The sequence below is a fragment of the Orycteropus afer genome, unplaced genomic scaffold, assembly GCF_000298275.1.
Source record: "Orycteropus afer afer isolate SDZICR_OR568_19922 unplaced genomic scaffold, OryAfe1.0 scaffold00294, whole genome shotgun sequence".
Taxonomy (NCBI): domain Eukaryota; kingdom Metazoa; phylum Chordata; class Mammalia; order Tubulidentata; family Orycteropodidae; genus Orycteropus; species Orycteropus afer.
Window position 1 is genome coordinate 221368 of NW_006921881.1, and position 15416 is coordinate 236783.

At 40.1% G+C, this 15416-nt stretch overlaps 1 protein-coding gene across 1 annotated transcript; it reads right to left on the bottom strand.

The window, feature by feature from the left end:
• Nucleotides 1–7861: 7861 nt before the first annotated feature.
• Nucleotides 7862–12074, bottom strand: LOC103205902 (HLA class II histocompatibility antigen, DR alpha chain). The gene is made up of 4 exons (XM_007951302.1): nt 11993–12074; nt 9103–9348; nt 8308–8589; nt 7862–8016 (listed from the first exon to the last, which is right to left on the bottom strand). The coding sequence occupies exons 1-4, from the start codon at nt 12072–12074 to the stop codon at nt 7862–7864; spliced, it is 765 nt and encodes a 254-aa protein (XP_007949493.1).
• Between the last annotated feature and the right edge of the window lie 3342 nt (nt 12075–15416).

A 15416-nucleotide genomic window follows, 5' to 3' on the forward strand; every position in this document is an offset into this window, starting at 1 on the left:
GAGATGTTTCAACAAATGGATGCTTCACTGGAGGCACTCACTCAACTATGCCAAGAGATTTGGAAAACAGCTACCTGCCCAACTGACTGGAAGAGATCCATATTTGTACCCACTCCAAAGAAGGGTGATCCTATAGAATGTGGAAATTATCAAACAATATCATTAATATCACATGCAAGTAAAATCTTGAAGATAATTCAAAAATGGTTTCAGCAATATACTGACAGAGAGCTTCCAGAAATGCAAGGTGGATTCAGAAGAGGACGTGGAACAAGGGAGACCATTGCTGATGTCAGATGGATCTTGGCTCAAAGCAAAGAATACCAGAAAGGTGTCTGTGTTTTATTGACTATGCAAAAGCATTTTATTGTGTGGATCATAACAAATTGTGGATAACATGGAGAAGAATGAGAATTCCAGAACACTTGACTGTATCATGAGGAACCTGTACTTAGATCAGAAAGCTGTCATTCAAACAGAACAAGGGGACACTGCATGATTCAAAATCAGGAAAGGAGTGCATCAGGGTTGCATCACTTCACCATACTTACTCAATTTGTATGATGAGCAAATAATTCAAGAAGCTGGATTATATGAAGAAGAACATGGCATTAGGATTGGTGGAAGACTCATTAACAACCTGCAATACTCAGATGACACAATTTTGCTTGCTGACAGTAAGGATGATTTGAAGTGCTTACTGATGAAGACTACAGTCTGCAGTATGGATTACATCTCAATATAAAGAAAACAAAAATCCTTACAACTGGTCCAATAAACAGCTTCATGATGGATGGAGAAAAGATTGAAGTTGTCAAGGACTTCATATAAGTTGTTTCTACAATCAACACCAATTGAAGCAGCAGTCAAGACAACAGATGACATATTGAATTGGGCAAATCCGCTGCAAAAGACCTCTTTCAAGTGCTGAAGAGCAAAGATATCTCCTTGAAGACTAAGGTGCACCTAACCCAGACCATGGTATTTTCAATTGCCTCTTAGGCATGTGAGAGCTGGACGATAAGAGTTGATGCTTTCAAGCTGTGGTGTTGGAGAAGAATGCTAAGAGTACCATGGACTACTAAAAGGACTAACAGGTCTGTCCTGGAAGAAGCGCAGCTGGAATGCTCCTTTGAAGCGAGGATGGCCAGACTTCGTCTCACAGACTTTGGTCATGTTGTTAGGAGGAACCATTCCCTGGAGAAGGATATCATGCATGGTAAAATGGAGGGTCACGAATAAGGGGAAGGCCCTCAATGAGATGGATTGACACAGTGGTTGCAATGATGGGTTCAGGTATAGCAAGGATAGTGAGGCTGGCACAAGACTGGGCAGTGTTTTGTTCTGCTGTGCATAAGGTTGTTATGAGTTGGAGATGACTCGACAGCCCCTAACAACAACAACATGCACATCAAAAGACTTCTCCAAAAATGTAAGAAGAGAACCTACGGATTGGGAAAAAATATTTGGCTATCACATATCTGACAGAGGACTATCTCCAAAATGTATAGAAAACTTCTACACCTCAACACCAAAAAGACAAACCATCCAATTCAAAAATGGGCAAGGGACATGAACAGACACTTCACTAAAGATGATATACTGGCAGCCAACAAACATATGAGGAAATGGTCCCAATCATTAGCCATTAGAGAGCTGCAAATCAAAATAACAATGAAATATCATCTCACCTCAGCAATAATAGCAAAGTTCAATAAGACAAAAAAATAACAAATGCTGGCAAGGTTGTAGAGAGACTGGAACCCTCATACACTGATGATGGGACTATAAAATGACACAACCACTGTGGAAAGCAGTATGGCAATTCCTTAAAAAGTTGGAATTAGAAATACCATTTGATCTAGCAATCCCATTACTAGGTATATATCCTAAAGATGTGAGAGCCAGGACAAGAACAGATACATGCACACCCATGTTCATTGCAGCACTATTTACACTAGCAAAAAGATGGAAACAACCTAGGTGCCCATCAACAGAAGAATGGATAACCAAACTATCCCCCCAAAGAGGCATGGCTATGAGTTGGAACCCACACGGCGGCAGTGAGTTTTTGTGTTTTTTTTTTTTTTTTTTTAGTACACATGGCATGACTCATAGCAACCCCTCCTTGGGTTTCCAAGGCTATTTCTCTATAGAAGTAGATTGCCCAATCTTCTTTCTGAGTGGCTGGTGGGTTTGAACTGCCAGCCTTCTGGTTAGCAGTCAAAATCTTAGACACTACACCACTGGAGCTTCCACACATGGCATTAATATGTACCTTTTCATGCCTATTATTTAGAGAGCTATGAAAATCATGTTTTTTTAACATAAACAAAACATGAATTTGTACCAAAAAATCCTCATTAAAAAAAATCCAATATCATCATGGACAAAAGGCATAAGGAGGCATTTTATGAAAGAGGATGAAAATATATTCAACATCATCAACCACTAGATAGATGAGAATTGAAAACATGATGAAATATCACTACACATCTATTAGAAAACCTAAAATAATTTTTTTACATCCTGACAATGACAAATGCTGATGACGATGCAGGGAAACATACCTGGATCACTCATACACTGATGGTGGGAATGTAAAACAGTAAAGACCCTCCGGAAAACAGCTTCTTAAAAAACTAAAAATACATTTACCATCCAAACCAAAACCAAACCCACTACTGTCGAGTTGATTCCAACCCATCTCACTGCCAACAAGTCGTTTACAACTCGTAGCGACCTCTCCTTGGGTTTCTGAGGTGGTATCTCTACAGAAGTAGATTGCCCAGTCTTCCTTCCGAGGAGTGGCTGGTGGGTTTGAACTGCCAGCCTTCTAGTTAGCAGTCTAATGTCTTAGGCACCAGAGTAGAAATGCCCCCAAAATACTTCCAAGGCTATAAATCTTTGTGGAAGATCTTTCTCCCATGGAGCAGCATATGAATTAAAACTACTGACCTTTCCCCAGCAGCTGAGCACTTTAGCCACTGTTTCACCAAGGCTCTCTTAGAGTTACTACACAAACCAGTAATCACAGTCCTGAGCCTTTATCCTAGAGAAATGAAAACTTACGTTCACACAAAAACCTTACATGTATATTGATAGCAATTTTACTTTTAACAGTCCCAAACGCTAAATAGCTAAAATGTCCTTTGATAGGTGAATAGGTAAATAAACTGTGGTGTAACCATACCACATGATATCACTCAGCAGTAAGAAAAGAGCAAGCTATTGATGGACACAGAAACTTAGATCTCAAGGGCATTTTGCTGAGTGAAAAGAAAAAAAAAAAAAAAAAGCCAATCTCAAAAGATCACTACTGTATGATTCTATTTGTAAAACATTCTCAAAATGACAAAATTATAAGTGGAGACAGATTAGTGATAGTCAGATGTTGTTGTTGTTGTTATGCGCCATTGAGTCGGACCTGACTCATAGTGACCCCTCCTTGGGTTGCCGAGTCAGTATCACTACTGAAGTAGATTACCCAACCTTCCTTCCAAGGAGTGGCTGGTGGGTTTGAACCGCAGCCTTCTGGTTAGCAGTCAAGTGCCTTAGACACTATGCTACCAGAGCTCCTAGTCAGACATTAAGTGGCAGTATAAGCAGGGAAGTGGTTGTCACCACAAAGGGGCAGCATGAAAGAGATCTCTGTGATAATTGAATAGTTCTGCACTTGATGGAGATGATGGTTACACAAACCACACACAGAATATAATGACACAGAACTATGTACACATTGTACCAATGTCAGTTTTCTCATTTTGATAAATATAACAGCTTTGGAAACCCTATAGGCAGTTCTACTCTGTCCTATAGGGTCACTATGAGTCAGACTTGACTCAACCGCAATGGATATAACCATTTGGGAAAACTGGGTGAAACATTCACAAGATCTCTCTGTACTGTCTTTGCATCTTCTTGTGGCCCTATAATTACTTCAAAATAAAAAGTTTTATAAAGTGGCTTTCTGGCTAAAATCCAAAACACTGACAATACCAAATGCTATCAAGGAAGGGAAACTAAAGAATTGTCATTCATTGCTAGTGGAAATGCAAAATGATCAATTATTTTGGAAGACAGTCTGGTGATGTTTTACAAAGCTGAGCAAAGGCTTACCATGTAACCTAGCAGCCACACTCTAAATATTTATTCAAATGAGTTGAAACTTAGGTCCACACAAAATGTGAACACAAATGTTTATAGAAACTTTATTTATAATTGTCAAAAATTGGAAGCCACCAAGATGTCCTTCAATGGGTGAACGGATAAAAAACAACTGTGGTACCTCTATACAATGGACTATTATTCAATGAAAAAATGAAATGAGCTATCAAGCTGTGAAAGACATGGAAGAACCTTAGATGCATGTTGTGTTGTGTTGTTGTTATGTGCCATCAAGTCAGACCCGACTCATAGAGACCCCTCCTTGGGTTCCCGAGGCAGTATCACTACGGAAGTAGATTGCCCAACCTTCCTTCCGAGGAGTGGCTGGTGGGTTTGAACCAACAGCCTTCTGTTAGCAGTCAAGTGCCTTAGCCACTATGCTACCAGAGCTCCTCTTAGATGCATATTACACTTCAAAAGAAGGTAGTCTGAAAAGCTACCTGCTATATAATTCCAATGATACAACATTCTGGAAAAGGCAAAACTATAGCAATAGCAAAAAGATCAGTGGTATCCAGGGGTCATGGGGTGAGGGAGGGATTAATAGATGGAGCAGGGTAGTGAAACTACTCTGTATGATACTGCAAAGGTAAATAAATGCATGTTGTATTTGTCAAAACCCATAGGACTATACAACACAAAATGTGAACTCAAATGTAAACTGTAGACTTAAGTTAATAATAGTGTATCAGTATTGCTTCATCAGTTCTAACAAACAAATCATGCTAATGCAAGAGTTTAATAGTTGGAGAAACTTTGTGTGTGGTGGAGAGTGGGGGGGGGGGTTTGGAACTCTATATTTTATGCAGAGGTCCCTGGGTGGTACAAATGGTTTATGCTTTGCAACTAACCAAAACGTGGGCAGTTCAAATCAACCCAGCAGCACTGTGAAAGAAAGGCATGGAGATCTACTTCCGAATGGTCACAGCCACCGAAAACCTTACGAACTGCAATTCGACTCTGACCCATATGAGTCTCCAGGAGTTGAAATCAATTAAATGATAATGAGTTTGGTTTCTTTTGTTTATCTTTTTTTGTGCTATTTTTCTGTGCACCTAAAATGCTGTAGAAAATAAAGTCCATTTTAAAAAGTGACTTTCTTACATAGGAGGCTATGGTTTAGTTTTTGCTTCTTTTATTCCATACTCGTCTGATTTTTAGTGTATTTTCTACTGTCCATCTATTTATTTTATAATCAGAAAAATTGGAGCTACAGAAAAGAAATAAATACCTGTGCCCATTCTGACTCAAGATTCTACTCTGAATCTCTAACCCGTGGATACAGAAACTTGCTCTTTACTTCTGAGGTCACACTGTCTTGGTTTGTGCTTGTTTTGTTTTGCTTCTCTCTTATTCAATACCAGGATATCAAAATTTTGAGGAAAAACAATGAAATTAATAAGTTTTACAACTTCACTATCACTAAGCATGTTATCTAACTTCTCTGCTTGTGTTTTCTTTTTTTAAGTCTCACATTAGCTAAATGTAGTAAATATTAACATCAGTATCTTTATTAGGGAAATCAGGGACCAAGTTGTGTTAAGTAAGATACCAGTGAATACATAGCTAGTAAGTGACAGAGCCACGATGAAGTCCAAGTCCATGTCATTTCAGCAGCACACATTTGTCAGCCTACAACACTGTCACGGATAATTTATCTGTATGGTCTGGGGTAGGTTCTGGAAACTATTTTAGAAATAAATATCCAGCTATTGTTTCACAGACAAATGAGCAACAGCTCCTTGTGTCTCAAATAGTCTTTCCTCCCATTTTTATGCCATTTATGCCATTTCCTCCCCCCTTTTCTTCTTCAGCCAGAAGGCTGGCGCTTCAAACCCACCAGCTGCTCCCTGGAAAGGAGGTTGGGCAATCTACTTCTGTAGTGAAATTGCCTCAGAAACCCAAGGAGGGGTCACTATGAGTCAGACCTGACTCGATGGCAGTGGGTTTGGTTTTTTTTTTTTTTTTGGTTCTCCCCTTTTCTCAGTTTTCCCACTCAGGGGACCATCTCCAAATGCAATATGGTTCCAAGAATAAGTTGGAATGTTCTGGTAATGACACAGGCATCAAAGACTATGTCTAGTAAGATGGTAATTCCAATTTTTAGTGTCCAATCTCATTCCTATTTATGTCTGAAATGGGTAATGTTGCTATATATAAACGCTGGAAGGCATGTGTACCCTTCTCTCATTCTGCTCTCCACTCCACTCCCCATCTTACCCCATTATCTGTCTCACCCACTATCAGAGTCCCAAACCTGGAGTTTGAGATTCACTCTCCTGCAGATCCAGGTACTCATTGAATTGGAGGTTAAAGAACCAATAAAATAAAATAAATAATAATAATCTCCCAACAAAAAAACCTACTCTAGGATTTTCCAGATGAGCACTGGACCACAGCAACTGATTTGCCCACAGATGCAAATTTGATTGGTACTAAGGCCTAATGGAACTGAATATTTCTGATGAATTCCAAAGCATATAAGATACATTCAACATTCAGACATTTCAGGATGGAAGAACAATAAATATTTGTCCAGCCTCTTTGAAGAACTGGATCAGACACTGAAAATTCCACCTAAAACACATCCAACACTTTATTATATGCAGAAAAACAATCAATTTGAAGAAACCTCAGGCAATAAGTATATAGGACATGTCTCTGTGGAATGTTCAGAAGGTCCCACAGCAGAGAAAGGATCCCATAGAGTCAATTCCAGAGGGATTTCTTGGTGGTAAAATGATGGTACGAAATGGAAGGAAAACAAATACAGGAAGAGGCAACAGACAGGTAAGTCCAATAGATGTTAGAATATGGAGAGATGAAGGGAAGGCATCACCACTCTTGGGATGGATGTTGGGTCTGGAAAGTGCTGAAGAATGGTTGCCTTCACTTAGGTGAACAATTGGAGCATCACTGACTTTGTAAACCTGTTACAGCTGAAATTTCTTCATTGATCATCACTCTAGGAAAGGTCATACCTGAAACAGAACACACACAGTTAATAAAGAATTTGAGATGAATTATTTTGAGCTCTTCCCTTCAGATTTCCTCTTCTTCTCCCTTAATCTTTTGACTTCGGAAAAGTCTCTTAATAATATCTCACCTCTAGTAAATATAACTCTTCCGATATGAACTGCTATACCCTATTTTCCAAATGAGCATGAATGAAGAGACCATGCTTTACCTTCTGTTAGAGCATCCAGATTGGAGAAGCTTCTTCTCAGATTGGAGAAGCTAAAATAGGCAGTGGATTCCATGAGATTGCTATTTTGTGAAATGAGTCTATGCTAATCCTAAAGGAGCCAGCTCGGGCAATGTTACCAAACTGACAGCTTACTTAAGAAGGCATAAGCCAGGAAGTGCCCACATCTTGCAGCTGACTTTCCTAGATCACTGGACTTGGTATTGTAATGTGAAACAATGGTATTAGGCATTGGAGATAATTTCTAAGATTTATTTTGCACTCTAAGTGCTCATCTATGGAAAGGGATGAAGGACCCTGAAGTTTGGGATGCTAGATGATATCCCATGTCTGACTCTGTCCTACAAAAGTAAATCAAGAACCAGAGCTTTGCCTACTCATTTCCCTTAAAGGCACCACATGTCCTTTCTCCCATAGTTTCCACCTATCCTTGACTCAGAAAACTCCATATGTCTTCCTGTGACCACACCAAACCCACCTCCAGGTGCCTCACAGAGGCCCATGGCGTTCAACAGCATTGCCTTTGCGCGTGCCCTTGATGATGAGGATGGTACCAACAATGATGCCTAACAGACCCACAACAAGGCCCAGGATGCACACCAGAGTCTCTGTCGTCTCTGGGAGAGGGGTTGGCATTTCTAACTCTGGGGAAAAATAAAAGAATACTGGATAATGAATAGTGGTAGTGAGTAGCACTTAGTAGCAAATATAAGTTAATCAGTCAATAGATTAATTATTAATAGATTAAAGAAAAATAGAATGATGTATGAAGGAATCATAGACTAGATAGTGGCAGAAGTTGAGTAATGGCAGAAGACAAGGTATATGGGTTTCACAAGATGGTATAAAGCAGTTAGGGCACTCTGGGTCCCAAGGGACCAGACACATCATCTGAGGAAACTGTGAAACAAAGATGACTGAAGGATGGTTCATACCCCAGTGTTTGAGGAGCGGCTTGTCAAGACCCCAGTGATCCACCTGGCAGTCATAGTAGTCATCTGTTGAGGGCAGGAAGGGGAGATAGTAGAACTTGCGGAAAAGGTGGTCTTCTCTAGGAAGGAAGACTGTCTCTGACACGCCTGTGGTGACAGGTTTTCCATTTTTAAGCCATGTGACATTGAGCACTGGTGGGGTGAATTTGTCCACAAAACAGATGAGGACGTTGGGCTGTCCAACTTCTGCAGGACTATTCACAAGCAGTGTCACCTCTGGAGATTCTGAGGGAGTGAGCACACGACAGAAATTAGGCTTCCATGCTGAGGCTGGTCCCTTCCTCTCCCTCACTGAATTGTGGGCCAAACCCTTGCTAGAAGGGCAGTTGAAATTGTGCCCTGAGTACTCTATTCTATGGTCTTAGATATCTATCTCTGACACTTTCACCCTGAAACTTGAATGAATTTTGAGGTGAAGATACCCAAAGACTTTATTATCGGCTCCCTCAGCATTGATTCAGGGTAATATTACTTTTGTGAATGACTGTGGATGTCAGAGATAAGACATGCATACCTAAGGGAAGAAATAAACCCATTGGGCCTGTGGCATGGTAATTTTGGACTTGCTTATGACAATTTTGTTGTTAGTTGGCATTGAATCAATTCCAACTCATGACAACTCCATGTCATCCCATGTAATCCACAGGGAAAGTCAGACACAATAATATGGCACAAAGAATTGAAGCATTATTTTAAAGCTACAGGTTCGATGTGTAGGAGAGCAGAAGAGAGAGTTACCATTGACAATCGGTGTGTAGTTGGAGCGTTTCATCATGATGTCCAGGTTGGCTTTGTCCACAGCAATGTTGGCCAATGCACCCTGAGCCTCAAAGCTGGCAAAGCGTCCAAATTCTTCAAGTCGCCAGACTGTCTCCTTCTTTTCCATATTCACATGGAAAATCTCATCACCATCAAAGTCAAACATAAACTCGCCTGATTCGTCTGGGGTCTGATAGAACTCAGCCTGTATGATCACATGATCCTCTGAAAAGGCAAGAAAGGGAGTCAGAGTGGGAATCGGGAGAGAGAGATGAGGAAGAACCCAGGGCGTGAGATACATCCATGTGGACAGGAGGTGGTGGGGGGCACAGGGCCCAGTGGAATAGAGGAATGATGACACTAGGGGTGGGTTGGGAAAGCTGAGGGCTGAGTTAAGAATATGCTTCTTGAATAGTGCTGGAGAGGAGATAGAAGTTGTCAAGTTAGAGAGGATGGTTTGGAGGGCTAAGCAGGCCAGAGTCTTATGAAGCTGTTGTTTGGCTCCATATTAAAGAAAAAAAAAAAAAACACCTCACTGCCATCAAGTCAGATCTGACTCATAGTGACCCCTCATTGGGTTTCCAAGGAGGTATCACTAGGAAAGTAGATTGCCCAATCTTTCTTCCAAGGAGTGGCTGATGGGTTTGAACCATCAGCCTTCTGGTTAGAAGTCAAATGCCTTAGGCACTATGCCACCATATTACTAGCTGAAAAATAAAACTCTTCTAAGAAATCCAGTAGGGATTCCCAAAAGAGAAATCTCTCATTCTTTTTACTGAAACTTTAAAGACACTTATAGTTCAGAGTTCCAAGGCATGTTTTCCTCACAACATGGTACTCTAAGAAGAGGAAAACATTGTATACTCTAGGAAAAGGAAAACACTGTTTAAAAGATTGAGTTCTGAATTCTGGAATCAAGTCAAATCTTGAGTTCTTGTTTAGCTATTTACTTGCTGAGCCATCTTGAGCAAATTATTCTACTTATTCATATACAGTTTTCTAATCATAATTCTGTCATGGCTTGCTTCTGCCATAGGTTTGTTTTGAAGGTTAAATGACAGAAGGGAAATAATTTACTAGTATGTGTCAGGTCTACAATAAGCACTCAGAGGCTGCTTTGTATTTAAGAAAAATATAAGCGGATCCTGGAATACCCAAAAAGCTAAGATTGAGACCTTGTGGTATGGAGCACCTATTTTCCTAGATCTACACCACATCATAGATAGCACTATGAGAAAGATTATGTTTGGATTGACTTCAGCAATGCTCTTTTATATCTTAATGTTCCTTACATTGAGACTATTATTATGGGACACACTGTATTCTATTATAGTTGATACTGAGAATAATCGACATAAAGGGAATAATCAACTTGGAAATGAAAAGCTACAACTGGTGAGTATGCATGCTCAATGGTGTGTGTACATGGGATGGGGATTGTGCCTCTACTTAGTCTTCAGACACAGATGAGGTATTTTAAGGTTTGACTATATATTAATAAACCTAGGAATCACTTTAACATCTGCACCTCTAAGCACACACACACACACAAATATTCTAGCTTCCGTTTCCAACCTAAGGAAAGAGCCTCAATCTTTTCAGGTAAATGTCCTTATATATGACTCTTTCTGGGCAATGGGATCTACAGTTGTCATCATGGGTGTAAGAGCTGAGTCACCGCTTTGCATATTTCCAGTATATATGTGACCTTCTGTGGGAGTCACTCTGGATGAAGAATACTTGTTCACATCTTTACAGTAGCACAAATGTTTGCGCTGGAGATGGCAGAAGAAAATATCAGGCACCTCAATTTCTTATTCATTTTTCTACTCACTGGGAAAAATCACTATGTAACAACAGTGACCTCCAATCACTGTAAGACCCACTGTAGAGTGAATTTTCACTGTCATAAACCAAGCAAAAAAAAAACAAACAAACAAACCGACTACCATTGAGTCGATTCTTACTCAAAGTGACCCCCATAGGGTTTCCAAGACTATAAATCTTTACAGAAGTAGATTGCCTCATCTTGCTCCAGCAGAGTCACTGGTGGGTTTGAACTGCTGACCTTCTGGTTAGCAGCCTACTGCCTTATCCACTATGCCATAGGAAGGAGTAAATTAGATGCACTTGATATCAGTATTCTTGTGCTCCCCCTCTCCCTTGAGTAGACTGTTGCTCTTGCTCTTTGGTGACCTTTCTTAATATGTTGACAGGAATCACATGTCAAAAAAAAAAAAGTTGCCATCAAACCAACTCCTACTCGTGGTGTGTGAGAGTAGAACTGTACTCCATGGAGTTTGTGATGGTTGTGGCCTTTTGGAAGTAGATCACCAGGCTCTTCTTCCAAAGTGACTCACACCACCAAACATCAGTAGCTGAGTGCTCAACTGTTTACCCCACCCGGGTAGCCTTGCCAAAAATAACTACCATATATTCAGCCAATGACAGTGCTAAGACTATCTCATAGGCATAAGTGCTCAGACTTCATCTCATTTAATCCTCATAAAACTATGTAAGGTCTTACATTTTAAATTTAATTAATTTTCAAGAAAGAGAAATTAACACTCTGAGAGACAATTTATTAATGAGTATCAGAAAATACTTTTCCTTCAGGTTTGTTTATATCAAAGTCAGTAGTATTAACCAATATACAAATCAGTTTTGTTCTTATAAACTAAAGTTAACTTCAGTTTGTGATGAAAGAACTCCTCCTCCAAGCTGCAATTTGTTTTACTTTTAGATTCAGTCTCATTTGTAATACATATCACACTTTCCTTTTGTTCCAAAGTTTGCCTTACAAATATCCACAGTTAATGTCTCCAATGATCTCATAGCCTATCAGCTTTCATTTTGGTTCAGCACCTACCTTTGATAGCCCACGATTTCTGAGAATTCATCAGAACAGCCATGAGGAAAAATCCTACTACTGGGAGTCCAGTTTGGGCCATTGTCTTCCTGGGTGCTTTGATGGTAATCAGTAAAGCACAAGAGTAAGGCAGTACAGGCAGGAGTGAAAGAGAAGAAACTTGGGGCACAACAGGGTCAGGAACAGCTAAAATTCAGGTCATTGCGCTGCAACCAATCAGAAAAACCTTTCAAGATGACACATCTGTTGCTAAAGAAAGTGCTCATATAAAGGGCCCAAGAAAGAAGGTATTATTTAACTCACTACATAAAACAGTAAAGTTTCTGATTAATCAAACAAATAACCAAACAACAAGTAATAGTTGGGTTTTTTTGTTTGTTTTTGTTTTTATAACTATACTGGGTAATCCCTTGCCGATTCTTCCATCCCAAACTAAGCCCTGGAAAGGGATCTATGTGAAGCACATTAGTGAAAATAGAATCAATGGAAACACGCTAAAACGAGAGCCAAATACAGATCACATCTCAGTATTGTGAAAGCTGAGGAGCTTACGTAGGGACAACACATCATCCAAAGAGCAAGTTAACCGTCAAGCCACGGAGAATGCCTGAATCGGCAGTAGTAGGTGACCAAGTTTATTACTTCATGCTTTTCCTCCAGTTTCCTAGACCCAGGATGGCCAACTCAGCCCAAGAGCTTGGGATACCTGGAGATGTGCTATCCTTATAGAATATCAAAGGAGAAACTCTGAATTCCAACACTCCCAAAAGTGGCAGAGGATGGAAAGAGCTACACCGTAGAACTCAGAAGATGGTTACTGAAAACTATGGGCTGTGAAAAGGATACCTTCTCCTAATCCCTACCATCTTAATATGGCCAGAGACTGGAGTGGACTATAGGACATTTGAGGACTCAAGTCAATAATACAATGGAACAATGAGCACAGCATATTTTACCAGGAACGCTAACCAAAAAAACAAACCAAACTCACCACCGTCAAGTCGGTTCCGACTCATTGCAACCCCTCCTCGGGTTTCCAAGATGGTATCTCTGTGGAAGTAGATTGCCCAGTCTTCCTTCCGAGGAGTAGCTGGTGGGTTTGAACCTCCCCTTGTGGTTAGCAGTCAAATGCCTTAGGCACTACACCACCAGAGTTCCCTAGAAACAGTAAACTGCATGAGGGCTTTATCATTTCTTCCATCATGTCATAAGATGGATGAAGTTCTGATTCAAATACTATATTTCACTGTTCACCAACCATAGAGAAGACAGAAAATTACAACACTCTGACTCTCATGTTTGTGAAAAGGCAGTGCAATAGAAAGGAATATGTTAAACCACACATAGAAAGGACAGTTGAAAGGGTTGGGATTGAAATCTTGCTAATGAAGAGGAACCTGGTAGTGTGGCAGCCCATCAGATGGTGAGTTCATGACACATGATCTGATTCTGCTATGCAACACTGTGAAGGCAAATACCCTACAGAGCCTCACATTACCTGATCACATCTAAGGGCTTTGAGCATCCCCGACATTGACTCCTGATCACTAAGAAGACACCCACAGTACAATTCTGCCCTTGAATTACCAAAGAATATATTTCCTGGAGACAGGAGAATGGGCCAAATGAGAGTTCTATAGTACCACTCTATGTGAGAATCTGATCCTGTGTTTTAGGTACATCATCTCTTTGGAGGTACAGCCAAGTTGTTATTTCTACGCCTATCCTTCATTGGCTGTCATAAAGCGTGGTTTTCAGAAGGTCCTCAGTAAATATATGGTAAATCTACTCTACACGCTGAATCTTGAATCCATGGTGTGGTTCAGCAACTTACGACATTGTTTAGTCTGAAAATACTGATTGGTTCTCTCACAAAGCTATTAAATTTGAGAGACATTAGAGAAGACTTTCAGTTCCTTTTCTCTGTGATAGAGCAATTACTTTTTGTGTATTGTTAGTGTTTCCTATTCTCTCCCAAACTCTAGCTTCCTCTGTGTTTGAGGAAATCTCCAAGGGTCTCTGAATGAAGTCTTGGTGACAATACATGGTGACAAATCTCAGAAATTTTTATGTGCATTTTAAACAGAATTGACTCTATTACAGGAGATTGTGCCATACAGCTTTTAGGAAGTCTTGAAGAGCAGAAGTCAGTGCAGAACTGTAACAAGAGGCCAGGAACTTGTAGGAAGCCTCTGCCGATGTCACATCTCTAGAGCCCTAAAAGAGGAGAATGTCGTGGGAGGAGAAGACTGTGGCCAAAACTCATGTTGGTAAAACCCGAGTGTCCACTGCATGAAACGACTTCTGCCTGGCTTCCACCTTCCATATCTCATAAATTCCACTGGCAAACATATGTCACATTCAAAAACTGGAAAGCAAAAGGAGGCTGGGAAACATTTTTTTTTTTTTTTTCCTTTCTCTAAGAGACAGAGAAGACAGTAGATGTGAATGGAAATTTTAAAAAAATATACTAAATGTAATATATAATCATAGCACCAGGGTAAATAGTTTGGGGGGTGTTGCACTAGGGCTTAGAAATGAGATACCTCTCATATTAGATCCAGATCAAGTCTGGAATCTCAATAGTCAGTATGTTTGTGAGGTTTGAATTTTGAGAACTTCTGCTTGTTTACTTTAGTTTCCTATCCTGCTTTTCTTCCTTAGTGCTGTCAAGACAGTCTCTCCCACTAGGGAGCTCTGGTGGCATAGTGCCTAAGGCACTTGACTGCTAACCAGAAGGCTGGCAGTTCAAACCCACCAGCCACTCCTCAGAAGGAAGGTGGGGCAATTTACTTCCGTAGTGATACTGCCTCGGAAACCCAAGGAGGACTCGCTATGAGTTGGGTCCAACTCGACAGCACGTAACAACAACATTGAGGACTTGGGAGGTAACTAAAGGGCTGCGGTTTCTGAGAATTGACCATGTCTAGACAATAGTGCCCCTACTCCTGCCACCATTTCCTTGGGAATAGGAAGCATTATTGGGAAATGTTTCTCCACAAAGTATGCTTGCTGCACATTTCTGTGGATTGTAAGAAGTCTGTAGAGCAGTCCAATTCTACTCTTACCGTTTAAGGATGAGAGATTGAAACCTGAAGACAGTTTATTTAATGTATTAGAGAAATAATCATAAAGAAGCTGGATTCAAAATGGGCAAAAACACTTGTCCAGACTTAAAAAGAAGACAAGAAAAGTGAAGACAAGAAGTTAGGAAATGTGAAAAATAAATCACTAGGGCTTGCTGATTGGTAGATTGGGGAAGGTTATAGAAAATGATTTAAAAAAAAAAAAAGCACTAAGTATTTAAATTTCAAGTCTGAATGTCATGAATGAATGACCACAATTTTCACCAAAAAAATGGAAGTCATGAGGAGAAGGTGGCTCTTTTAATTTTCACCAAAAAAATGGAAGTCATGAGGAGAAG